This window comes from Ananas comosus, linkage group 4 (genome assembly GCF_001540865.1).
Source record: "Ananas comosus cultivar F153 linkage group 4, ASM154086v1, whole genome shotgun sequence".
Taxonomy (NCBI): domain Eukaryota; kingdom Viridiplantae; phylum Streptophyta; class Magnoliopsida; order Poales; family Bromeliaceae; genus Ananas; species Ananas comosus.
This window is the reverse complement of record NC_033624.1, coordinates 14773475-14797901: the sequence shown is the minus strand read 5'-3', so window position 1 is coordinate 14797901 and position 24427 is coordinate 14773475. Positions and strand designations below refer to the sequence as shown.

The following is a 24427-nucleotide window of genomic DNA, read 5'->3' as shown; positions in this document are numbered from 1 at the left end:
CTGGTACTTTCTGATAATATCTCTTCTTCTTCTCCTTCTTCTTTCTCTTTTTTTTTTCGCATATTCATGGTTTTCTAGTCCTTTTTGCTTACCATTGTTCATTTTGTGAAACTTAAAACGACTTGTTTATTTACTTTGTGATCCGATGATGTTGGAACATATTATTTTATCGATTTGTCTATTAGAATTTGGAGGAGCATCAACTTAGATGGATTACATGTATGAGTCAGTCCGGCAGTCCAAAATGGCTGAGATAGCATTTCTTGCAGCGCGGTCTTTAAGTCAGCAAAGCTGTATGCATGTAGTTGATTTTTAGAATTATTAGAGGAAATTGTCATGAACATTAGCTCTAGAATATTCTCTAATTTAACTTTCTACCTGATAGACCAGTATACACTTTATTACATTATAATATTTAGGGTTAAGCATTCTCGTTCTGTGGCTTTTTAAGCTTTCCCCCCAGATTAGTTCTAGCAGGTGAGTTCAAATATGTGAACACTATTTGAATTATGCTACTATACTTTTGATAGGTATCAAGCGCTTGATGCTATCGAATTTTCGACCGTTGGATGACAAGATGTGCGATTAGGATGATAGTGATCACCTAGAGTTGAGTGGGTAGTTGGTTGAATAGTATAATCTAACGGTCGGAAATGATCAAAAGGGAGATCTAACGGGAGTACAAAGAACTTGGTACTATTGATAATATAGCAGACGGACTTAGCACTTTTCTATCAATATCCTATTAACAATTGCAAGAAATGATCGAAGAGAAGTCAGTTTACAATATTAGCATTAAGAGAAGTAAGTTTACAGTAGTAGCAAATGAATGCATATTTCAGATTCTTAAAGGCTAGCAACAGTTGCGAAAAGCAAAGTAAATGGTAAGGAAAAAGTTGTTATTAGGTGCCTTGGGTCTATTTTGGTTTAATGGCAAGAACAAGAACAATTAGTATTAAATGGTTATATTTCGAGGTTGTTTTGCTATTCTTGGCTTGGGTACAAGATTTTTTGCTAGAGGCTTTCGTGACCGTTCGATATAGATTAAAAGTATGGCAGTTAACATTAATTAATGCGGTTACGAGTTTTCGTGTAACGCTGCTCAATATTGGATGCTCGACCGAGAAGATTTTATATTTACATTGATAAGGTTATGAATACTCTTAAATTTAAAAATAATTTAAATAGATTTTATATTTACATATTTATGATTTTTATATGATTAATATTGTGTAAATTAACTTGTAATCCTTAGTTACTACAGAAGGAAGGTATCGTGGTAATTCTAAAATATATAACAAATAAAGATATTCTCTCTAAAATAGGAATTTTATATACAGAGGCCGACTATACTATGGTGCTTTTGGAAGCACGACTAATGTGATGCTTCCAATTTTTTATTTTTGGATTAAATTATTTAGTTGTTTTTAATTTTTAGATTAATATTATTTTTCTAGTGGAACCACTTAACCTTAGAGCCTAACTATATAATTTTTGATTCAGCGGTAAAAAAATTGAAAGTACTAATTTTTTTATACTTTCCGAAGCTTAGTATCTCTAAGCCTATATTTATATATACCAAATAAATATCTATAAAACTGAAATTCTATTATAGGAATAGATTTTTGGGAAAGTTTACTCCTTTTACTGATATTGAGCATAACAGGTTGATTTTTGTGAACAAAGCATGCTCTACTGATATTGAGCAATCCAAACAAGTTGATTGTCTTCCTTCGCAAGAACAAAATTAACTATGTAAATTATGATCTACAATCTTGGTTATAATTTAAATTTTTAAATTTTTTATTTTCGGAAAGTTATTAATGTAATCCTTAGTTCTGAGATTATTTTTGATCTAGGAATTTTTTTTTAAAAAAAATTAACAACTTGCATATCATTTTGAAGCGACCATAAATTTAGACCCTTCACAATAAAAATGACAGAAAAAGTAAATTTAAGCCAAATAAAAAAAAAAAAAAGTTGAAATTTTCTTCGGGGAAAGAAACTAACTAATCCAGAAATAGACCTATAAATTAAGCGTTTGGGCCGGGGGAAAGCCCATGCATAGTCTAGTAGTAAATAGATTTGGCCCGACGCGAGTGGCATCGAGTTTTGGTCCCATATTGGGCCGGGTCATATTTTGATGGGTAGTACAAAACGTTCGGGAGTCCGGTCACCCCCGGGAGGTTACCTCCTCTTCGGTTTCGTCATGTTCCCGGCAAAATAATCTTTTTCGCGTAGTATTCATCAGAAAATTCCGAGGTTATGCTTACGGCGCGGTGACCGTATCGCTGGGAGTTCAGATCCTACAGTTCCGTTCGAAATTCGAATCTCATCGCATGTTTTTGGGCCGGAGAAAAGCCCATGCATAGACCAGTAGTCAATAGATTGGGCCCGAATCTCATCGCATCGATTTTGGGTCCCATGGTGGGCCGGGCCATATTTGATGGGTCGCTCAAATCAGGTCCGTGTCGCTTTAGGAGTCCGGTCACCCCCGGTTAGCTTACCCCCTCCGCAGTTTCATTTCTTTCGCCGCAAAATAATTTTTTCGTGGAGTTTCAATAAGAAAATCACGAGGTTACAATTACCACGCGGTGAGCGTATCGCTAGAGTTGGCTGTTCTACTGTTTTCGAGTGAGCTCAAGCACAAATTAACCATTTTACTATTAATTTTTTTTAGCCGTTTTATTTTTTTATTTTTTTTTAACCCAAAATAACCATTTTAATTTCAAAATTTTTTAGCCATTTTAATTTAACTTTTTTTTTTTTTTACCATTCATGCTAAAGATATGTTTGGTTCCTCAGAAAACTTGGTCAATATTATTTTATATAATATAATATATAAAACAGATTTTCATTGCTCCTCTTGTTTGAACCAAATAAATGTGGTCGAAAAACTCTCATTTTTTCCAAGAACCAAATACTCAAGAGCCTTTCTCCGCCTAAAACTCCTTTCAACAAAAAAAGCACTTTTCTCCAGAGTCAACATGGAACCAAACAACCCCTAAAGAAGAGTTAGATTTAGGCAGGATATGTTTCCACATAACTCAACACCTCTTTTAAAGATTCAATTGTATAGATACAAAATAGATAAGATAAACTTCTCTCCTGTGAAATCCTCAACTGTGATTGTCAACTAAGGTAATCACATCTTTACTTGATTAATTGTCATGTCAAAAGAAAAGTAGTGTTCTTCTCAAGATAAATCACACAGAGATCATCAAACAGGGAAAAAGACATCATTAAAATGCACTTACTAATTAAAAGAGTTAAAAGAGTGTCCTTTGGTGAGGTACATGCAAAGACACCTTATTACACAAAAAGAAGGGCATAAATTAATAAGCAAAAACTTCATGAACAAATTTATACTTTGTGCATGAATTCTGAGCTCCAGGAGGATGAGAGCACTTACCGAGCAGATCAAATACATAGCAAACCCCACGAAAAAATATATACTTTATTTGTGCATACATTCTAGGTTACAAGAGGATAAGAGCATTGTGCTGCACACATTCAACAAGGTTACAAGAGGATAAAGAGCATTCACCTACCAAATATATAGAGAGGTCACCAATAATCTGAGCGTAACAACAATCCCATGATACCTTTCGACAGCTAAGAGGATTCAAACTACTTGTCTTAATTACGTACACCCACATTTGACTCAAAAGCAGTAGACCTACAATATCTGTTAGATACAAAGAGAGCAAAGAAGTCAAATTGTTGAAATACATTTTAATCAGAAATCAACAGTTCTAAATGCTAGTTTGGTAAAGCTATAGCAGTGGCGTCTCTACCCAGAGAAACAGAAGCTCGAACATTAGCAACTCCGGTGATAAGATATATATTCACACTTCCATGAACGTACCATCTAATCTGGGCAGAACAATGCTTACACAAATGATCTAAGCATATTTCTTAGAGAAATATCTTTTCTTGGCACATCAATTATTTCTGAAACATAGAGACAAGCAGAGCAAGAAAGAAGCAACCAGAACAAAACAGCATTTGGTTTCACAGTATTAAAAAAAAAAAAAAATCCTGAAACAATTCTCTCTATATGAGGTTAAACGCGAGGTTTACTATACCCTTCAATCTAAAGATCAATACACCTGCATCTCTTTTCGATCATATGCTAGTTGTGTTTCACCAAATTTACAAGGAGGTGACCTGATTGTTTTTTTCACACTAACAGCTTCAAAATACTCGCACCAACTCCCTGTGATGTATGTTTAGATTCGATGTTCAAATGGCAGAAATTGCACTTCTTTTTCTATGCATTGTGGTCAAAGTACTGCCTCAAAAACTATACAAAGTAACAAGAAGCTAAATGAAACAAGTATCGACCGCGTATACTAATAGCAAATCAATATGAGTGAATATTGTTCAAAAAGTTTAAGATTACATTATTACCTACTCAGTAGAGCCCGATTTCACCTATAAATTTACCTACGTTTTGCACATAATTTTGACATTCATCCTAAACTGTTAGATCCATTTGATACAATTATATATCGCTGCAAAATCAATTTTACCTCCACCGACACTTTACTCAACCCACACTTTATTCAAATAAAATACATAATAGTCACATTAATTTGATTTGAAACTATACTTTCAAATACCTCCACGGTACACATCAATGCAGTCATTCAAGTAATCTATTGTGAAAAGAGTTTGAAATTGTTTTTCCCAAGTTACAAATTCGGTCAATGTCATGCCCCATAACGGATAATTCACAACTCCATTTCTCCCCTTCTTTTTTTCATTTTTTCGTGCTGCATTTGTAATCAACCACACCATCCAATAGTTTTGTTCGTCCTGAAACCAGATTCAGGAGGCTCCGATTGGGGTGCGGGAGGCGGTTTCTGCTCCCTGGGTTTAGCTGGATCAACGAAAATAACCCATCCATCGAGAAATTTCGCGTTCATCCCATGCCGAGCCTTGTCGGCCTCTTCAATGGTTGCATATCTCACAAAACCGAACCCCTTCGACCTTCCAGAGGCTCGATCAGTTATTACTTTTGCTGCAATAAATAGTAGATCACAGTATATCCCTATTACTTAAAAGGCCGGCATCAAAGGATGTTAAATAAGCGAATCAGAAACTTGAATGAAACTTGAGTACCTTCAAGAAGTTGGCCGTAAGGAGAAAATGCTTCTTTAAGCTTCTCATCTGTTGTTAACCTTGAAAGTCCTGAAGCAAGTAGAAGAAGAGCTATTACCACTAGTAGAATGCAATGTTAAGTAGTTCAAATTGTACATCCAAATTTAACAGATGAAGCCTTGATCTGCAGATATATTTGTGATGCATGCATGTAATAAATTTAGCAAAAGTGGAACAATCTGATAATTCTGAATAAGTTGCAACCTTATGTCCCATCTGTCTACATGAAACTCATAAAACTATGTAAAGCATAAATGATTGAAGACTACGAACTGTACATAGCAAATTCTTAAAGCAAAGTATAATTCATATTCGCATATTTAAAAATACATTCATTTGAATTGTGACGAAGATCACGGCACAGGAGACACCTGATGTTAGCAGAAACATCTCTAAAATATCAATAAGAAGAAAAAGATCCTAAATTGTGATGAAATATGCAAGTGCAGCATTTAGAAAGAAACATACCACAAAACATGATAAGAAACACATCTGTTGCTATTAGTAATACACATTAATATCACGTGAAAGAAGATCTATCTTCATAAGTTCATATCTAGCAATGATGGGGGAGGGCTATTGATAATGGGGGCTCATAAGCTTCTTCCTTGCTTACTAAGTTGAGATTTCAATCATGATGAGAGCATCACAGCAAGCCCATAAGCTGTGGTATCGCTCAAAGTATACCCACTATCATGTAATATGAAAAAAAAAAGAAAAAAGAACAACATGCATCTATACAGGCACAAATAAGTGTCGACAATAAATTTTTTTAAAAAAATTGTGTACATGAAAATGTTCACACTGTTCAATATACTCGTATACTTTTAACTATTGTTTGTGATACTCGGGGATTTTATTCAGGGATCTTCACTGCAGAAAAAAGGTTTAATCCCCAGAATTATAAGACACCATCGATGCAAATAAAAAAACTTCATTAACTTTTATACTGAGATAAAGGCTGAGAGCATGGGTCAACAGTTTCTTGAACAAAATCGGTCAATTACGTCTACTTAAGAGTTAAATTAGATGTGGAAAGTCTCATGATCAGCAAATTCCTAAAACAAATGAAAAACTAAGTAAACTTAAAGCAAGGATTCAATAATGATGCATAAATCAGTAATTGCATTCCACATTTGAAACTCCTAAGAGATTAGCTGCCGTCTAGCAACAGGCTCAAATTCGACAAAATTTGTCGCAAACCCATCATCTAAATGGTAGAACAAAAAAGATTGAACAGTTCCTCGGAATTCAAACTAAATCCGTATGATACATCAAAACCTATGCTTCTTTCTCATCATCAATCGAAATCGAAGATGAAGACACAACAAGATTCCACAATCCACACACCTAATCATCAATATACTACCAAATACTAAATGCATAGGATTCCAAACACAATAAGTGACCATTCGATAAGATTTTAGGAAATAAACGGCAAACGATTGGATTAGAGGTGAAGAACATAGATCTAACCACTGACGAATAGCTTCGGGGTGGTGAGGGGAGGGAGGTTGTTGGTGCTCGTATCGTCGTCGGAGAGGAAGGAGAAGCTTCGTCGATCGGAGGAGATCGGCCACCTCAACTGCGCGATCGAGGAAGAAGACGATCGGAGGAGGCGAAGGAGCGCGGTGGAGGAGGAGAGCGCCATTGCCGAGCGGAGGCGGAGACGAGGAGCTAAAACCCTAGACCCTTTCGTAGGAATATAACCGTGAGATGGGAGAGGAGAGTTCACTGTAACGGTGGTATATATATATCTCGCGGTCGGAGCCGCTACTAATGGGTCCTATAAATGGGTCGGATCCAATGATCCAGCCCAAAGTCCACGTAGCCCCAAATGTTATTTATTTATGGAACCAAACCTCATTTAAAATGTTTTGGCCCAGTACTCTTATCTCTATCTAAACTACTGGTTATTACATTATATATATGGTCACATACCTACAGCAACAAAAACATCACTATCAGATGCTCGTCAGGAGTCGGTTTTCTAAAGCGTAATTTGATCAACAGAATATGATCAAATCTAATGATTAGTGACTAAAATTTTTTTTAAAAAAATCGGTTGATAACGAGCATGACGCAACCTATAACACATCCAAAGTGACAGGCCTAGATTGGCCTTCCTAGAGTTTATTTGGAAATGTTGCTTTTAGCGAGCACATAAATAGAAAGTGAACATCTCTAGTGTCGGTTCGATTATATCAACAAGTCAAATTTCTACCATCATAGTCTTCTTAAGCTTCCTATCTAAATCTGAAAAATGAATGGATTAAGGGCAACCCTCTTTCATTTCTCAAATTTTGCTCTCCAGATAAACAACATACCTTAAAACATGATTTTATTTATTAATACACAATTTGTTAAAGCAGGTGCGAGTTAAACACGACGCTGAATACAACCTATTAATAGCAAATTCTCAAGCTCAAACGACAACCAGCAAATATTCAAACAAAGTAAGCAACAGTTTCCAACATAAAGCATATCTATATATCAGAGCATTATATCCGACTTTCTCTAGATCGCTTATACTGTTCGATTTCCTCTCATGGTTCTAACCGTAGCAAACAAACAAAGTTTCTCCGATGATGATGTAATCAAAACATTAGACACACCACACTCGAGTCTCCAATTTTATTTATATACAACCATTGTTGTGGGCAACTGGTCCCAGTGCATGCCCGCTTAAGAGGCCTCGGCAGTGGAGAAATGCATTTTTGCGAGGGCTTCCCTCAGGAAGCTGCTTCCGCACTTGGATTCTTTTGCATAATCCAACACCTCTGCTGCGGATTCTTTTGCATACTCCAACACCTCTGCAGTGGATTTGCCACGTTCATCCAATAGTAAACTGTCTCCAACAGCTTGCAACCTGAGAAATATGAGAATTCTAATTTTAATCCCATGTAACGAACGGTGCAGAAGATAATAGCATATCATATATTCATTTACAAGAACCACAAGGGAACCTGATCATGCATAAATATTAGATATTGTTGCAGGTAGAAAACGTTGGGCGAAAAATAGCAAGCCATGCATAAATATTAAATATTGGTGAGCGTAGAACACACTGGGAGAAAATAGCAAGCTAAGCATTGAAACAAGTGCAGTCAAAGAGTAAATATTAGTCAGGATCTTGTAATCATTGTGATCAAATAAGTTAAGACCATATTAGCTTAGATTAGGCAGCAATGAATAACATTATACTAAGTTCGAACTCTTTTTTCAAGCAAATTAAATTTGGAAGACATGCCTGACCTGTATTTTGGAGCTAAGGTTAATATGTGCATTTACAGAATGAGCTGGATTGGTACATTTGTCAAAGGGTGAAGTTGCCTTCTAAACTATACGCAATTGCTATTAGTTTTTTGATCCTCAAATTATAATAGAGAACTTTTAGGAGGATAAAATGATAATCACAGGAAGGAAGGAGAAACACCTTGTATTCCGAGGAAGAGACGTTCCGCCAATACCATTCAAATGTTTCCTCTCATTAGCACCTCCTCGAGAGGACTTGGCCTTGTTCTTCTGCTTGTGATTCTTTTTCTTAGGCTTCGAACGTTGTTGATAACTCTTCTTTGCTGTATGTGACATGGAAGTCATAGGTGGGTCGTATACATCTGGGGCCCACTTGACATGAAACTTCGTAGTTGGCGATGTCCCATCTTTCGCGCGCCCCCCCTTCATGGCCGAAACAAGCTTCAAAGAAGTCTAAACAGGGAAGGAGAAAATAAATAATCCAAAAATCAGGCATATTAAACAACACAACCTCCCCGGAAAAAAGAACCATGTTTTTCAACATCACCCTACTGACTTAATTTGTACAAGGCTATGCCTGACAGTAGCAAAGGAAATTCTGAACTACCATGATAAATAGATAGCAATCATGTCATGAAATAAGTTTTATGCACCATTTTCATGGATACAACTGATTCAACAGAGCGTGGTGCTTGCATACATTTACCAATGAGAAAAGTTCTGACATATATCTAGAATATACAGATATCTAATAAATAGCATGACAAAGTACCATCATATGATAACAAAGTAAAGTTACGAACTTTCCTCATCATTGCCTAAGCATATGATATATAGGAAATTAGGAATTAGCAAGCTAGTCTTAAGCCATCTGGCACTGTGGCCCTAAATATAGAATTTATATTTGATTTATTAACATAATTTTCTAGTAGCATATGAATTTCCAGTCCCACAGATATGGTTTCCATTCATAGCCAAAAAGCTCACCATCAAAACCATGCCTCCTCCAACTGGATGCAATTGAAAAAACTCAATGTTCATCACCAAGTGAACTTACATGCTCCTTTGAAATTAAAAGTTAAGTATTTGTTATGAGAAACTTACAGGCAGAGATATTGATCGTTCATAGGCAACACTTTGACCTGCAGTTGGCGCACTATCTTGTAGTGCACCATCCTGGATCTCGTTAGAGAAAGGAAAAGTTGCACACTTCGTCAAACATTTCTGCTTTGTTGCATCCAAGGATGCCAAACTAGTAGAGTCTAAGCAAACTGCAGCTTCCTTTATATCAACTGTTTCGTTCTGATCAGAAGTTGCACCATCATAGGACTGTTTTTGAAGGGCCTGAACTTGCCCATTATGAACAAAGCCATCATCTGGTGTGGCTACATTGACGGTTTCACTAACAGAAGCAGAAGTAGCAACTACTTGAGGAACAGTATTAGCGGTGTTCTTTGCATTGCAACTACTACGTAAATCCTCTGCAAGCGGATTCTCAGAGCAGAGGTTAGATATGCATGATGCACTGTCAGTATATTCTGGATCTGTTTTGGGACCAGGAGTGGCGTCGCCCATCCAGATGCTACTGCTGGAAGCAGTCAAAGCCTGAGGATCATAAGCCATGCATTAAGTATTACATTAATCTCAAACATCGATGATAAGCATACCATGAACTCATCTACTGCCATATTAAAAGCTAAACAAGATTGATAACAATATAATGGACGACAACACCACAGAAATCGCCACCTAATACAAAGACAAGTCAGGAAAATGAAAAAAAAAAAGAAATGCATGCACCAAAAAAGAAAATAGTTAAATGAATAGGCAAATTATCCCAACAAAAAAACAGGACAACAATTTTCTAGCCGTATAAAAATTGCATATATTCACAACCTTTCCAAAATATTAGCCTGGTTACGGGAGCCTTTTTTATCGAACACCACATTTCGAGACCAACTACATGTTTTTTAAGAGATCCCTAAACTTGTAATCTTCATACCAAACGACAAACAAGCTGAACTTGTCATAGTGTTGACAGCAACAAATAGAACTAAACACAGCCAAAATAGAACATTTGATTTATACATATAGATATGGAACCGCACAACAACAACATCAGCATGTATCTCCAACCAAATTGGAATGAGCAACAAGTAACACTGATACAAATAACAATTAACAATAAGCAAAGCAGCAGCAAAGTATATGAGAGTAAAATAGCAAGCAATTACCTTGACTTCAAACTCCGAAACCTCACCGAAAGATCCAAAGAGGAAACCCTATGCAAACTCAGTAGTACTAAGACTCGAACACAACACGAAAAGCCGATCGAGAGGATACCAGTAGATCGCGTCGAAGGAGGAGAGAAAGGAGGAGAAGGAGAGTGAGAGGGAAACCCTAAAATAACCAGATCGCCATGAATCTAAGTTGTTATTGACTCAAATTACCACGCAAATCGCATTTTTCGAGCTGTTTAAGGCGATGGGAGCAAGATCCGCCATGGAAGGAGGTGGCCGAAGGGATCAAGGTCGGGCGGCGGTGGAGGAACTCTCCGAGCACCGAAGGCATGATCGATGCTCGTAGAGAACCCTAAAAAATCGAAAACCAAAACCCTTGCTCGAAGCTTCGCGAATCGCACTGCGACGTTGTTGGGGATCGATCGATCGATCGATCGAAATGCAAAAAAAAAGGGGTGTAAAAGAGGAGAGGCGATCACTAGTGTTTTGATCGGGGAGAGGAGAAGTGGATGAGGGTGAGCGAGGGTTTTCAGGGTGTGGAATTTATTGCCCCGTCAACACAAACGGGCAGATGACGGAGGGGTCGCCATACGAGAACCGACACGTGGCCTTCGCCGTTGACGGAGGAAGCCGCGTGGATATTTTTATGGTGGCGTCGGTCGATGGATTTGTTAATGGGCCGGATTGCAAATGGTTCTGGGTCGTGATCCGCTTGGGCTTGTCGGGTGTTTTGATGGGTCGAATTCACGCAAGAACTCGCGAAATCCGAAGTCCGTTCGAACATTTGTTTGGATTGTGTGATGAAATCAGAAGTCGAAAAAACGTAACATGCTATCCGTTTCGTTTATTTCATTTAAAAATAAGATTAACTAAAAATATGAATTAGTTATGATTCGAACTTTGGTCTTGAATATCAACCACAAAATTCTTTTGTCACTTGTACTAGAGACGGTCGTTGATTTCATTTTTTGTCAAAATACGAAATCTGAGGAAAAAGGTCAAGAACTTGCTTACAATTCCTGATCTTGAGTTTGCTTTCTTATTAAGGAGCAAATTCAAATTCATGGATCACTGTTTTACCAGAGCTTCATGAATCGAAAATACAGAATACCGAGAACTCTCTTAAACCATAGAAAAAACCCAACAAAATCTCAGAGAGGAAGGTTGGGTAAGGGGAAAGGTTGAAAATGGACTCCAAAATTGGAACTCTATTATGGTGACATTGTTACGAGCTTGGTCGTGCATGTTAACAGCGCCAAATTATACATAATTCAATGTTGGCTCGACGTGACTCGAAGTTAGCATCTTTTGCTCTGATACTATATGAAATAATCGTTGTACCCTAAAAATTTAATATTAGTTATTATTACTAAAATCTATAGTCTTTTATATACTCATATTTAGAGCCTGACATCCTCTTATATACTCTGTTTAGGTTCTGACATTCTCGTCAGGGTAGTCACACGTAGTCTAAGATTACTGCACAATTAAGATTTGCCTCGTTAACCTTGTCATACCGATCCAACCCACTAGTAATATTAACTCATTAGGCCGAAATTATCGGCTTAAAATATTTAAGCTCGGTTATTATTAGTAATGCGAGGGTCTCATATAGTCATATATACCGATTAGAATTATTTTTCCATCCAATATGGGAATAGGCGTTACAAACTCTCTTCTATTTAGACCATGACTTTCTCGTTAGGTCCAAATCAAATCACAAAATTAGACTCTAACGTACTCGTCAGGTCCAAATCAGATCATATAATTATCAGACGATGTGAAATTTTAGATATAGTTCATAAGGGTTCAAGAGGTGGCTTGTACCAAATTCATTGGTATAGCACTTTATCCCTCATATCACTTAGTTTTCACACTTTCGACTGATATTCAACTCTCATACCATGTAAAATATCTATTATATTCTAAAAATTTAAACCGGTAAAAAATAATATTTTTATATTTAACATATAAAATTGAAATACTAAACTTGATAGCTATTACTAAGTACGGTATCTTAACCCCCTGTAATATTGTTGGGCCAAACTCGAACACCGAACCTTATTCAAGTATTAACTAGCATTGGAGATTATGTTTTATTTTTTCACTAAAAATGATGAAAAAAATATTTAATTTGAGAATTTGAGCTTTAGATATTTTCATGATTGCTTAAAAATAACTGAAAAATTAAAGTAACACTTATTAATACTCTTGATGCACTTAATAGTGTTGACAAAATATTTGACCTATGCCAGGGGAACTTGTCCGGTCTCTTTGAACACGTGTCAAAGCAAATATCCCATTCTTTAATAACAAATCCAAAACATCCCTTCTCGTCATTGGTCCATTCCACTCTCCCACGGATCGCCATCACCAGCTTCCCAGCCGTCTATTTCCCAACCATCCGACGGCCCAGAACCCCTCAATTCCACCCCGCACGCCACTATATAACCCACCCAACGCAGCGCCACTGCCCCTCTACCGCTACCACCTCTCTTCCGAAACTCCGATACGTTACGATACGAGTACTACGTAACGGGCGAAAATGGAAGCGGGGGGAGGAAAGGTGAAGAAGGGCGCGGGGGGGAGGAGAGGGGGCGGTGGACCGAAGAAGAAGCCCGTGTCGCGGTCCATTAAGGCCGGTCTACAGTTCCCCGTGGGCCGTATCGGCCGATTCCTCAAAAAGGGCCGATACGCACAGCGTGTCGGAACGGGCGCCCCCGTTTACCTCGCCGCGGTCCTCGAATACCTCGCCGCCGAGGTAACAACCACTTCCCTACACCCGGTCCAGCGCATCTTCCGTAGACCCTCCTAGACCGCGGTCCACGGTCTCTTACCTCTTCTCTCTCTCTCTCTCTCTCTCTCTCTCTCTCTCTCTCTCTTTGATTTTTAGGTTTTGGAGCTTGCGGGGAACGCGGCGAGGGACAACAAGAAGAACCGGATCATACCGCGCCACGTGTTGCTCGCGATTCGGAACGACGAGGAGCTGGGGAAGCTCCTCGCGGGGGTGACGATCGCGCACGGAGGGGTTCTACCGAACATAAACCCGGTCTTGCTTCCGAAAAAGTCGTCGGAGAAGGCCACGAAGGAGCCCAAATCGCCGTCGAAATCCGCCGCTACCAAATCCCCCAAAAAGGCTTAGATCGATCGGACAAGCTATTAGGGTTTTAAGATTAGTGTTTTTTTTTTTTTGTGCTGGTATGAACTTGTAGTGAACTACTATGTTTAAATTTAAAGAGAAATGGAGCTTCTGAGTTTCGTGTTTTTCTCTCTTTTTTATTTGTTGAAGTATTATATTTTTTGAATTTATTATGCATGGGTTCGTACTGTGATTGAAAATGGCGGGAATTTGAATTTTGGGTGGGTGGGTTGGTGGGGGGATTTTTACTTTTTACCGAGGGAGTGGTATTTTGGTAATTTCGGTATGGTTTAGGGGCGGTGTTAAAATTGTCGAAGGGGGAGTTTCGTCGATGGGTGTCTAGGGCACGCGAGTATGAGGGGATGGAGAGGGAAGGAGCTCTCGAGTTTGGGTTCGATCGCGGCGAGGAGCATCTTTGTGCGGAGTATTTGTAACAAGCTATTTGTGGGAGGTGAGTTTAGTACTGTTTCTCTTATTTTTTACATCATCTCTGTCCAATTTTTATCTAATCTTAATTGGCTAGTGAGCCTCGAGCTTCAGCTTTATTGTCTTGTTTATTGATATCGTGATTCCCTTTTGCCTTCTCTATCTATTAATTCGACATGGATTTTATCCATCTCCATGTTTTCATCATATATAGCGCTAATCCTACGTGCTTGTAAGTAATACGCTTCCTACTGTTTCTCAGGGCTCTCTTATGATACCAATGAAGCTGCTTTGAAAGATGCTTTCTCCCAGCATGGTGATATCATAGAAGGTTGCTGATACCTCTTAAGAGTTATGCTTTTTGTGTGTAATAGTTTTATAATAATCTAATCTTAGTTTTCGCGGTGTAAACATATGTGACAGTGAGAGTAATATGTCATCCGACCACGGGGAAATCAAAGGGATTTGGGTTTGTTGAATTTTCTTCTGAAAGTGTAGCAACAGCAGCCCTGCAGAAGATGGATGGTCAGGTACTCATTAAAGGTTTCTACTTGCAGAGTTTTAATATGTTCGAATGATTTAACTCTGCATATTTACATGTTATAAATGAGTCGCCATTATGGTGTTATGTTACAGTTGCTTGATGGGAGAAAGATTCGCGTTCATTACGCCGACAAAGGATGAAAAACTGTTTTAGATTGCTAGTAGCTGCTCTGATGTTTGAGCATCGCATTCACCATTGCATTCCCGTGAGCAATTCTTCGTTTTATCCACAGGAGCTGATAAAATTCTAAGGTGTTTGAGCAGTTGTTCCATCATGCTATTTGTTTGGAAAATTTACTTGCTAGAACTGGTCCACCGATATAAGTAGGTTGGAATTAGGGTTGTAGTTGGCCAACCGGAGAAGCCGCCAAAAATTTTAACTAATGACAAACTTTTGAATGGTTAAAGGACTTGTAAGAGCTTGTTTGTGTGATTATGAGCTAACTACATAAGCAAGTTCGGATGATTTTTAATAAGCAATATAATGTTGTTATTCAGAGCATGCACAGAACATGCGATCGCAAAGTGACCAGGACAGAATGTTACCAAAACAAACGGCGATTTCATAATGGCTATGCAATTGCCGATGGGCAAAATGTTAAACCAACCACCAAACCAACAATGCAAGAACCAAACCACCAAACAGGAACCAATTAATTGCCGCGATGGCTTTTCATTGATTTGTCAATGGACTGCACCATCCATTCATCATTTGATTTAAAGCTTACGAGTACTAATATGACCATCAAACAAACATTCTCATCTTGACTGAAGGATGGGGATCTCCAAACAAACAATTGCAGTCATGTTCTGCCTCTTTAAGAACCTCACAGACATTCTCAGCTCCACGAGGCACTGCAAGGAAAGGCAATCAAGATTACAAACTCACACCCCATCAATAAAACTTCCTAAGTTCTTCCTACAATGGACTATTCTGGTCAAACCCAGCAACGAAAAAAAAAAACATTGACACCATAAATAACTCTGGTTTAGCATGGCAGTTAAATCTCTGTGTAAATCATATTGCAATGTGTGCGAACTAGTGTGTGAAAACTGCTAATGTTACCACCAAATGGCAAAATCAAACGGGGGAATTAATAATTCCATTTAAAAACCATACCTGATATTACACCACAATGCAACAAGTAAATTACCAAGGAAAGACTCAAAAACATAAAGCATACAAATGAAAAAACATACTCCTACACTGCCTTCTCCTAACATGTGTATATCTAAACACACAAAAATGACAAAACATAATTCCTACTATACTCCAGCCTATTGCATAGTAATTTATCAAAATAAAATAGGTTAGAAAATAATGTGAACTAATAGATCCAAAATAATGTGAACTTCCGGACCACAACCAAGCTGATTGGGTCTTGTATTTTTCTTTCACCGAATTAGAATGTAACATTTGATGAAATACAAAAGGCACGCTCATTATATTCAATATATTTCGTATATAGCACTTGTAGAAGTGTATATATCCAACATTTATACGAAAAATAGTTGCCGTCTATAGAAATAAAGATCTAAAGATGTGATAGAAATTAATGGCTTACCTCACTCAGATTTTGGCTTTGCAGCTTCGACAAAAATTAGCCTTCCACCAATCACCTGTCAACAGTAATAACAACTACTCTCTAAATAAACTGCATATTAACACCTGGACACTTGTTTGGAAGAAACAAGCGGAACATCAAAATACTTGAATAGGTTATAATTTAGGTAGCAAAAGGTCTGTTGTAGGGAAAGACCACTACCATCATTTTGCATCTCAATACTCCCTTAAAACTTGAAAATTCACTCATATAAGAGGCGGGTAAATCATATAGGATCGGCACATAGCATCATTGGATGAAATATGTACTTGCTACTTCTAAAAGCAATCTAAACATCCAAAAGTGATTGGCATTCAGTCGGTGCCCTATAATTATATAAAATGAATGCCTCAACTCCGTTCAACTGGACTAATTCTCCTCTCCATTGCTCTGATGCCATTCTTCCTCTCTCCCACAATGGAAAGTTGTATATTCATATTGTCATACAATTCCAACAACTTAAAAAAGTGGAACACAAAAAATGATGTCGAACATGTGGCTCAAAATAAAACAGCTCAACTGATGCAAGAAAAACCCTCTTTCATAGTGGCAATAAAAACATTTTGAAGAATCAAAAAGCTTCCAACAGTATATTTGCCTATTTTGAGGATGAAGACGCAATCTCTTTCAAAGTACTGTATTATCTAACAATATACATACCCTTCCATCCATGGCCTTTATTGCCTTCTGCGCTTCAGCTTCAGATGCATACAGAACAAAGCCATACCCTTTCGGTCTTTGGGTTCTTGCATCTCTAATTAGCCTCGCTACAAAGAGGAAGACCAAAACTAAGTCATCAGACTAAACCCCTTGCTCTAAACAACTGGGATAATATTCTACAATAGCAGTAAGAAATTTTATTCACTACCTTCTTCAATGGTTCCAAATGGCGCAAAGGCTTTTCGGAACTCCTCCTCCGTTGTATAAAATGATAACCCTTGCACAAGTCAAATCAAATATAACTTTATTATAGCCTACCTTCAGAGTTGGACTATTGCTTAGGAATCACCACAAAACTATAGCATTCACTACGACAAATTAGTCAAATTACTCTACTCAGGACAACACTTCAAGAGCAAATTAAACAAAATTAATATGAAGAAGAAACTAATTAGGAAAAAAAAGAGGAGAAACAGTTTCTTCACTACACAATTCAAAGTTGGTCACAAATGACCACAAATAAATCCCATATACCAGATGAACTTATCTACATAAAAAGCAGTAGGAGAAAAGGAAGATGACTTACTACTAACAAATATCTCCGAGCCAAACTCCCTTCGATTGAGAAATCCTCGAGAAACTTGGCTCCTAACCCTCCCCGCTGCCATGGTCCACATCCCACCGTTCCAAAACCCTAGAATACTCGTTCGCCAAATAGCAATAGGAGTTCTATTCTATATAAAAAGAAATAACCTGCGGGGTAGAATACCTTATATATAATCAAATATGCTACATAACATACAGACGAATCAGATCCGTCGATCCACGTAATCAAACAGATCCAGCCGTACATATCAACAGAATAAAGTTACTTGCGATGATCCAGCGAAAAACCCTAATAAAAGAACCCCGAAACTGATGGATTGGGCGTTCAATTTGAAATTCCAGCAAAAACAAAAAAAGCAAAAACTCATTACAAAAAATAGATCACAAAACCCTAGCAATCTAACCCTATCAGAAACAACCCTAAGAATTACATTGCAGCGAAGAGGATCGAAGCCCTAGGAGCTCGTGAACTTGGTGACGGCCTTGGTGCCCTCGGAGACGGCGTGCTTGGCGAGCTCGCCGGGGAGGACGAGGCGCACGGAGGTTTGGATCTCGCGGGAGGTGACGGTGGGCTTCTTGTTATAGCGGGCGAGGCGAGAGGACTCCTGGGCGAGCTTCTCGAAGATGTCATTGATGAAGGAGTTCATGATGCTCATGGCCTTGCTCGAGATGCCGATGTCGGGGTGGACCTGCTTCAGCACCTTGAAGATGTAGATCTTGTACGTCTCCGTCCCCTTCTTCGCCTTCTTCTTCCTCTTACCCTTCGCGTCGCCCCCCTCCTTCGCCGACGACGACGAGGGCAAGCGCTTCTCCGCCCTCGGCTTCTTCTCCGCGGGGGCCTTCTCCGCCGCCTTCTTCTCCTTCTCCTCCCCGGCCTTATCGGACGCCGCGGGCTTCTTCTCCGCGGGTTTCTTCTCACCTTTGGGCGCCATGGGAGGCGAGATCAAGGATTGGGGGAGAGCGAGAGAGAGAGAGTGAGGAAGATGATGAGGATGGGCGGAAAGGAAAAGAGCGAGCAAATTCTTGTTGAGGATGGAGTATACGAGAGAGGGGTGGTAGTGCATATAAAGGGAAATGCGGTGGAAGCGGATTGGAGGATGGATTTTGGTTCGGATTGATGATGTGGCGCGTTATTGACGGTTAGATTTCACGTCCTGGGTGTCAAGTTGGGCGGTCGGGATGTAAAGATGGAGTGGACTGAGTGTGCAAAGTGCCGTAACAGACGAATAGCCCAATAAAAATTGTAGGCCAACTTGGCCCTTCTCTAGTTTCTACTTAATAAGGGCCTGCTTTTGATGGATTTTTTTTTTTTTTTTTTTTCCCTGGGAGAGATGTACAGAAAGTGTTTGTTTGCTATGGTTTCTGACGTCATTTCTCAGTGTGGTGTTGAATTATATTATGTAACACATTGAGATTGCATGTCAATTGTTCCCACTCTTCCATTACCCAGCAATTTTATTTAAGCTTTTATTTTCATGTTTTTCCCACCATTTGAAAGAGCATTAGGACTCATTAGCAGTTGAATAGAAGAAAAATTCAGAGCAACGATCGCTTCACAAATTACCACTCAGTCTCACTCAGTAATAAGTGAAATGAATAAGCAGGGTGTAGAAGACTAAGTCACAAGGCAAAGGTAACAGAGTAACCAAGGTGGCTTTGTTTCAAGTGGTAAAACATACAAACGTAATATTGCAAGTGTCAAGGAGAAAACAAATTAGCATTGTTGAACTGCTAATAAATGCTTGGAAAGTAGAAATATGAACTATAAAAACTCAAACTCAAATTTCATTACCATAGATACCATAGAAGAACAACAACATAGCATTTAAGCTTTTACAACTGAAATGGAACTTTTCCTCAAGATAACCTGTGTAGTTTCTCTTTCTTTCTTTTTTTCCTCTTTTTCTTTTGAGGGGTAGGGGGGGAAGGTATTAGACCTTGATTAAATATATCATTTAATAATATATAGTCATATAAGTGTGCAATATAACAGTAATCTGCATGTATGCGAGATAGCTCTATGAAGATCCTTGAAAAAACACACCGCCAACAGATTCCTGAATACTTGGACAATGCCTCCTACCGCCTCAGGCTCTCCACTATATAAGTTGCATAAAGATCCCTAGAAAGATTGAAAGGACAATAAACAAATTACGTGAAACATGTAATCAGCACATGTTATACATAATCACCATTAGATAACTAGTTGCTTTCAGCGGCAATCACGCGGAAAATAATGTAGAAAGTTAGATTTTACATTAAACCAATCATACTTTATCTCAATTGATGGCTCAAACATTAAATTAAACTGCGTAGCATTCTGGACAGCTTTTAATTGGGGCATTAAGGTGACAAATAATCTGCCATACACAATCATGCAGAGAGTTTCAAGAAAAATAGTCAAGTTTGTATTACAGATAAAGGTGTAGGGATACCTGTTTTTCAGTTGTACGATCTTCAATTAGGATTTCAAGAAGAAAATTTTTTAATGATTGTGGAGACACTGGTCTTGTGGACAAAAGTACGCAGCAATACTTGATTGAATAATTAAAAATTTGAGCCATACATTGATACAGATGAATTAAACTATGGAGGAAGAAATTTGGCCCCATTTTTGGGGCCTTCTACGTAATTTCCCTTTAAAACTATCTAGAGAAGGCTGTACTTTTCATCACAGAATTATTTGGCCAAATATCACGTACCAATATTTGGTATTACAGTAGGTCATGCAAATTGTGCACAGTTCGTATGAAAATCAATGTTGGCAACGAGCAAATTAACTAGTAAGTTACTTACATGGAGTGTTGTATGGCATCATAGGCAGCGGCCGCTGGTAAGAAATCATTCACTGCAACTTCTTTGTTCTCATTCTTCTTGTCTGAATTGCCATGTGAAGGACAACTTAACAAAAACAACAGACACTCGAATGCTTATAAAAGGCATACATTTGTTATATGACTGGTTTCAGCTATTTGTTTCCATTGCTAAATGAAGGTTGGTCCAAATCACAGGATTTTTGGGCATCCTTAATAATATTTTGGATGGTAAGCAAAGCTAAAAGAAAGGAGATAACTTCAAAAGCAAGCTAAATGCAAGGATACAGTCTTCAAAGAAGCGCCTGATTTCAGCCAAGCGGTGAGGTGGGAGCTCCTTGATGTCAGTGTAATGTCTGTATTCAGGATCATCCGCACAAACAGCAATGATCTTATCATCCTTCTCTCCCTGTTACCAAAGTAGTGAACTGCATAAACATCTTCTAAAGAAAAGCCATTATACCCAGACAAATTTAACTAGCAAGTAGCAACTTAATAAAGTTGGTTCATTTGAATAGTTAAGCAATGAAATTATCATAACATGCTTTATATTCATACAAAAGTTGACCTGATCGATCATAGGCATCAGACCTATAGCTTTGGCCCGAAGAAAACATCCTGGAAGAACAGGTTCCTGTTAAATCAGCATCAGTTAAAACTGTCTCAGAAGTTTGAAGTAAAAGTGAAGAAAAGCGATGCAAAATATGTATCTATCATTATGATCACTAAAGTTATACCTCTCTTATTCTAGATTAAATTTATTTCTAATATAACTTATCCAGTGATTGCATTGATGCAAAAACTGAATTAAGATAAAAAAAATACCTGCATGATGATCAAGACGTCCATAGGATCACTATCTTCACAAAGAGTGCGCGGGATGAACCCATAGTTGTGGGGATAGACCACCGATGAGTACAGCACACGGTCTACCTGCACGCATAAAAGAAACATGATAATTATGACACAACGGTAATAATGCAAAGCAAAGAAAACAGTTAGACATTGCTCTTACCTTTATCAGTCCGGTCTTCTTATCAAGTTCATATTTGACCTTACTACCCTTTCCTATTTCCACCACCTGTAGAGACATCCAATCTTTAATCTCAGCTATCGCAATACTTAAAAATAGGCAGGTCTATGTATGACATCGTCCACAACGCCAAAAATCGACTTTAAGTGGTCAACTTTTTAAGAATAGTGATTTTGGCTTCGGCCAATACTTTTCAAATCTAAATATTAAAGTATTATGTTGTATGGTAGCATCAGTGGTTACAATTTTATAAATTTTTAGATTAGGATCATATTTCACTAGTAAATAGAGTAACGTGTCCTTACACAATTGAATATGGTCGGTGCACCAGGGCCTGCATCCAAAATTCAAATTCCCATCAGAGAAATGGATAGGTCAAATACAATGAGTATGAATATTTTCATTAGATAACTAAAATTAAAATCTATAGGGTGTTAAGAGCAAGATCGAGTACCTATTTCGAGATCATGCCAGGGGTGTGCTGCAACCGACCTCCTTGACATGGACGAAATTATTCTCTCATTGAGAGGGGGGTGTGACGTGTCAGAGTCAAATGACTTACTTGCTATTCCAAGAGGTGGAGCCATTGTAAAAAAACTGTCAAACATGATCAATTTTTTTTAAATCAGCAATACATGAGCTCATTATGGCATCTATAATCATTGGAACATTGTATATAAAATCCATAGAATAATTTAATGAGAGTGAAAGAAGTAAGATATGTTGACCAGTATAATACTCGAAAGCAAAATAAATGTATCTGTAAGTCTAAAACTACGGCAGACCAAAGTAGCACAACTATAAGGATAGTCATGCGTATGAGATTAATACGAATCTAGGTGTAATTCCTATTAGTATCCCTTCCTTGATTGAAAGCCTCGTTTCGTATAGATCCAATGTGGTTGTATAGGAAACTTCCGATTGTTTGGACCCACCATCCCCTCACATAATGCTGGGACACAAACTATCTCAATTTGGTGTATAATGATAAATTCAGCAGCAAATTGTGCAAATGGACCATCAATAGGTCAACCTATCAACACCTGGGTAATCAGAACTTTTTTGAAGAGTTTTTTGAAAAAAATTGAAAATTGGACAGATTTATTTAATGCTTGGATCCTTTATAGATACTACTACAATTTATTTTAAAATTTTTGTTTCTTACGTTGCCCAGGCATGAATATCAACTTATTTTCTGAGAAGCCAAACTACATAAGAACAACAACGAGCATATATATACATGATCTTTTGAGGAAAAAGATGTGGATCCAAAAACTAATCACAAGATCCTGTAGCTAGCCGTCTCATATATCTACCTAAAAACAAGATCGATCACCAAAAATCTGGGAATAACATTTTATTTTCCTGAGAAGGTTCTACAATTCTATATCCCCGTTAGAACCTCTATTAAATAATGCAAAGCAGATCTCCGTAATAGCTTAGTTTCCAGATACTGACACAGATTACGACCTAGACATGAGATCAGATCCGAAAAGAACATATGAAATCATTAGAAAATGGGCGAAAAAAGTGAAAACCAGCTAAAACAGCTCCTACCCCGTAGATTACTTAACACGATCTCATAATACTAGAGAAAACGCTGGATCGAAACCAAACAAATCAAATATTAAGTAGAAAAAACCTCTTCAAATATAATCCACTGATTCCAGCAAAAGATACACAAAATGTGAGCTAAAACATAGATCTATAACCCTCAAAAGAGAAAGAAAAAAAAAAAAGATCCAGGATCGTGGGAAGCTCACCTCTATCGAGTCACCACCACCTCAGATCTCGAAGCCGAAGAGAGAGAGAGGTTAGGATACCAAAATGAAACCCTCGAATGGAGATATAAAGGAAGAGAGAATGGAAAGGGGGAGAGGGACGGGGAACAAATGGGGTTGCCTCGTTCCCGCTTCTGCGCCCTTCTTTAACTATTTAAAGCAAACAAAAAAAACAAAAAAAACAAAAAAATGATAAATTTTCGAGCATCGCATTAAGCATCGAACCGACAAAAATTCTAGTTACACCAGGTGTATCTGTACATAGGTGCACCCTTCGTAATATCAATGAACAAGACTGTTGCACGCACTTGGTGTATAAGTACATCTTATACACCGCAAACTAAAAAGCCATATTTAGAAGTGTGAACGTCTAATGTATTTTTTTAAAATTTACTTATGACGATTATAACATTTGGTAAATAAAAATATAATCAAATATTTAAAATGGTATGCCATACTCAAACTTTTAAGCTAATTTTTCCCTAAAATATGCTGTATCACTAAATAATACATGCTAAAACCTTTTAAGTGGCAAAAATCAAGTTGTTTATTTTCAATAACGTAAGAAAATCATCATAGCAAATAATTTATTATTAAATAATTTATTTCAATATTCAAATATAAATTATTAAAAAAAAATTGTAATATAATGGTCCAAGTATAAACAAATATAGAAAAAATTAAACATTAAAAATGTTTTGTGAATCAAATAATGAAATATATTTTACCGTTCATTTGTGAAGAATTACTTAGCCACCGTTTGGTTGGGGGTTAAGGGGTGGAATAACCCCTTAACCCCCAATTTATACCCAAACACCACTCTTTTGGGGTGGGGTTAGTAAACCCCACCCCAAACCTTACTAACCCCACCCCAAACCGGGTTAGTGGGGTTTACTAACCCTACTCCCCCTCACAACTTTAATCCCGCACGCATTCCAAGCCCTCACATTTTTCTTCTTTATCAATCATTAATCCCACTCCCCCTCCCAACTTTAACCCCGCACGCATCCCGAGCTCTCACCTTTTTCTTCTTTATCAATCATTATCTTCTTATCCCATCTACTCCAACCAAACACTTTTTTTACTATCCTATACTAACTCCAACCTCCAACCAAACACAAAAAAATTTTAACACTAATTTAATCCTGAACTTAACCCTAT

At 37.8% G+C, this 24427-nt stretch overlaps 7 protein-coding genes across 9 annotated transcripts; 2 read left to right on the top strand and 5 right to left on the bottom strand.

The window, feature by feature from the left end:
- On the bottom strand, positions 4548–6913 carry LOC109708897 (glycine-rich RNA-binding protein 6, mitochondrial). Its single transcript, XM_020230821.1, has 3 exons — positions 6643–6913; positions 5128–5196; positions 4548–5026 (listed from the first exon to the last, which is right to left on the bottom strand). Exons 1-3 carry the CDS (start codon positions 6815–6817, stop codon positions 4791–4793), a joined length of 480 nt encoding a protein of 159 aa, XP_020086410.1. The 5' UTR covers positions 6818–6913; the 3' UTR covers positions 4548–4790.
- Positions 7572–11191, bottom strand: LOC109708894. Of its 3 annotated transcripts, none has more exons than XM_020230817.1 (4): positions 10656–11191; positions 9526–10026; positions 8603–8874; positions 7572–8035 (listed from the first exon to the last, which is right to left on the bottom strand). In XM_020230817.1, exons 2-4 carry the CDS (start codon positions 9994–9996, stop codon positions 7852–7854), a joined length of 927 nt encoding a protein of 308 aa, XP_020086406.1. In that variant the 5' UTR covers positions 9997–10026; positions 10656–11191; the 3' UTR covers positions 7572–7851. The 3 variants fall into 3 exon arrangements, with proteins under 3 accessions (XP_020086406.1, XP_020086404.1, XP_020086405.1); XM_020230815.1 differs by having other exon boundaries at positions 9526–10009; positions 10656–10857; XM_020230816.1 differs by having other exon boundaries at positions 9526–10006; positions 10656–10857.
- LOC109708898 (histone H2A-like) lies at positions 13156–13940 on the top strand. Its single transcript, XM_020230822.1, has 2 exons — positions 13156–13422; positions 13555–13940. The coding sequence occupies exons 1-2, from the start codon at positions 13207–13209 to the stop codon at positions 13801–13803; spliced, it is 465 nt and encodes a 154-aa protein (XP_020086411.1). The 5' UTR covers positions 13156–13206; the 3' UTR covers positions 13804–13940.
- Positions 14084–15266, top strand: LOC109708903 (glycine-rich RNA-binding protein 2, mitochondrial). Its single transcript, XM_020230830.1, has 4 exons — positions 14084–14251; positions 14489–14557; positions 14650–14756; positions 14863–15266. Exons 1-4 carry the CDS (start codon positions 14155–14157, stop codon positions 14908–14910), a joined length of 321 nt encoding a protein of 106 aa, XP_020086419.1. The 5' UTR covers positions 14084–14154; the 3' UTR covers positions 14911–15266.
- Positions 15415–17756, bottom strand: LOC109708902 (glycine-rich RNA-binding protein 4, mitochondrial-like). Its single transcript, XM_020230829.1, has 5 exons — positions 17620–17756; positions 17242–17310; positions 17034–17140; positions 16335–16389; positions 15415–15624 (listed from the first exon to the last, which is right to left on the bottom strand). Exons 1-4 carry the CDS (start codon positions 17708–17710, stop codon positions 16336–16338), a joined length of 321 nt encoding a protein of 106 aa, XP_020086418.1. The 5' UTR covers positions 17711–17756; the 3' UTR covers positions 15415–15624; position 16335.
- Positions 17773–18547, bottom strand: LOC109708899 (probable histone H2B.1; the record flags this gene model as incomplete). The annotated part of the gene is given in 1 exon segment (XM_020230823.1): positions 17773–18547. A coding segment is annotated over 1 exon segment (453 nt), but the record flags the coding sequence as incomplete, so codon positions are not given.
- Positions 19398–23413, bottom strand: LOC109708895 (soluble inorganic pyrophosphatase 4). Its single transcript, XM_020230818.1, has 9 exons — positions 23249–23413; positions 21940–22082; positions 21791–21819; positions 21468–21533; positions 21278–21385; positions 21021–21086; positions 20741–20861; positions 20436–20517; positions 19398–19761 (listed from the first exon to the last, which is right to left on the bottom strand). The coding sequence occupies exons 2-9, from the start codon at positions 22070–22072 to the stop codon at positions 19719–19721; spliced, it is 648 nt and encodes a 215-aa protein (XP_020086407.1). The 5' UTR covers positions 22073–22082; positions 23249–23413; the 3' UTR covers positions 19398–19718.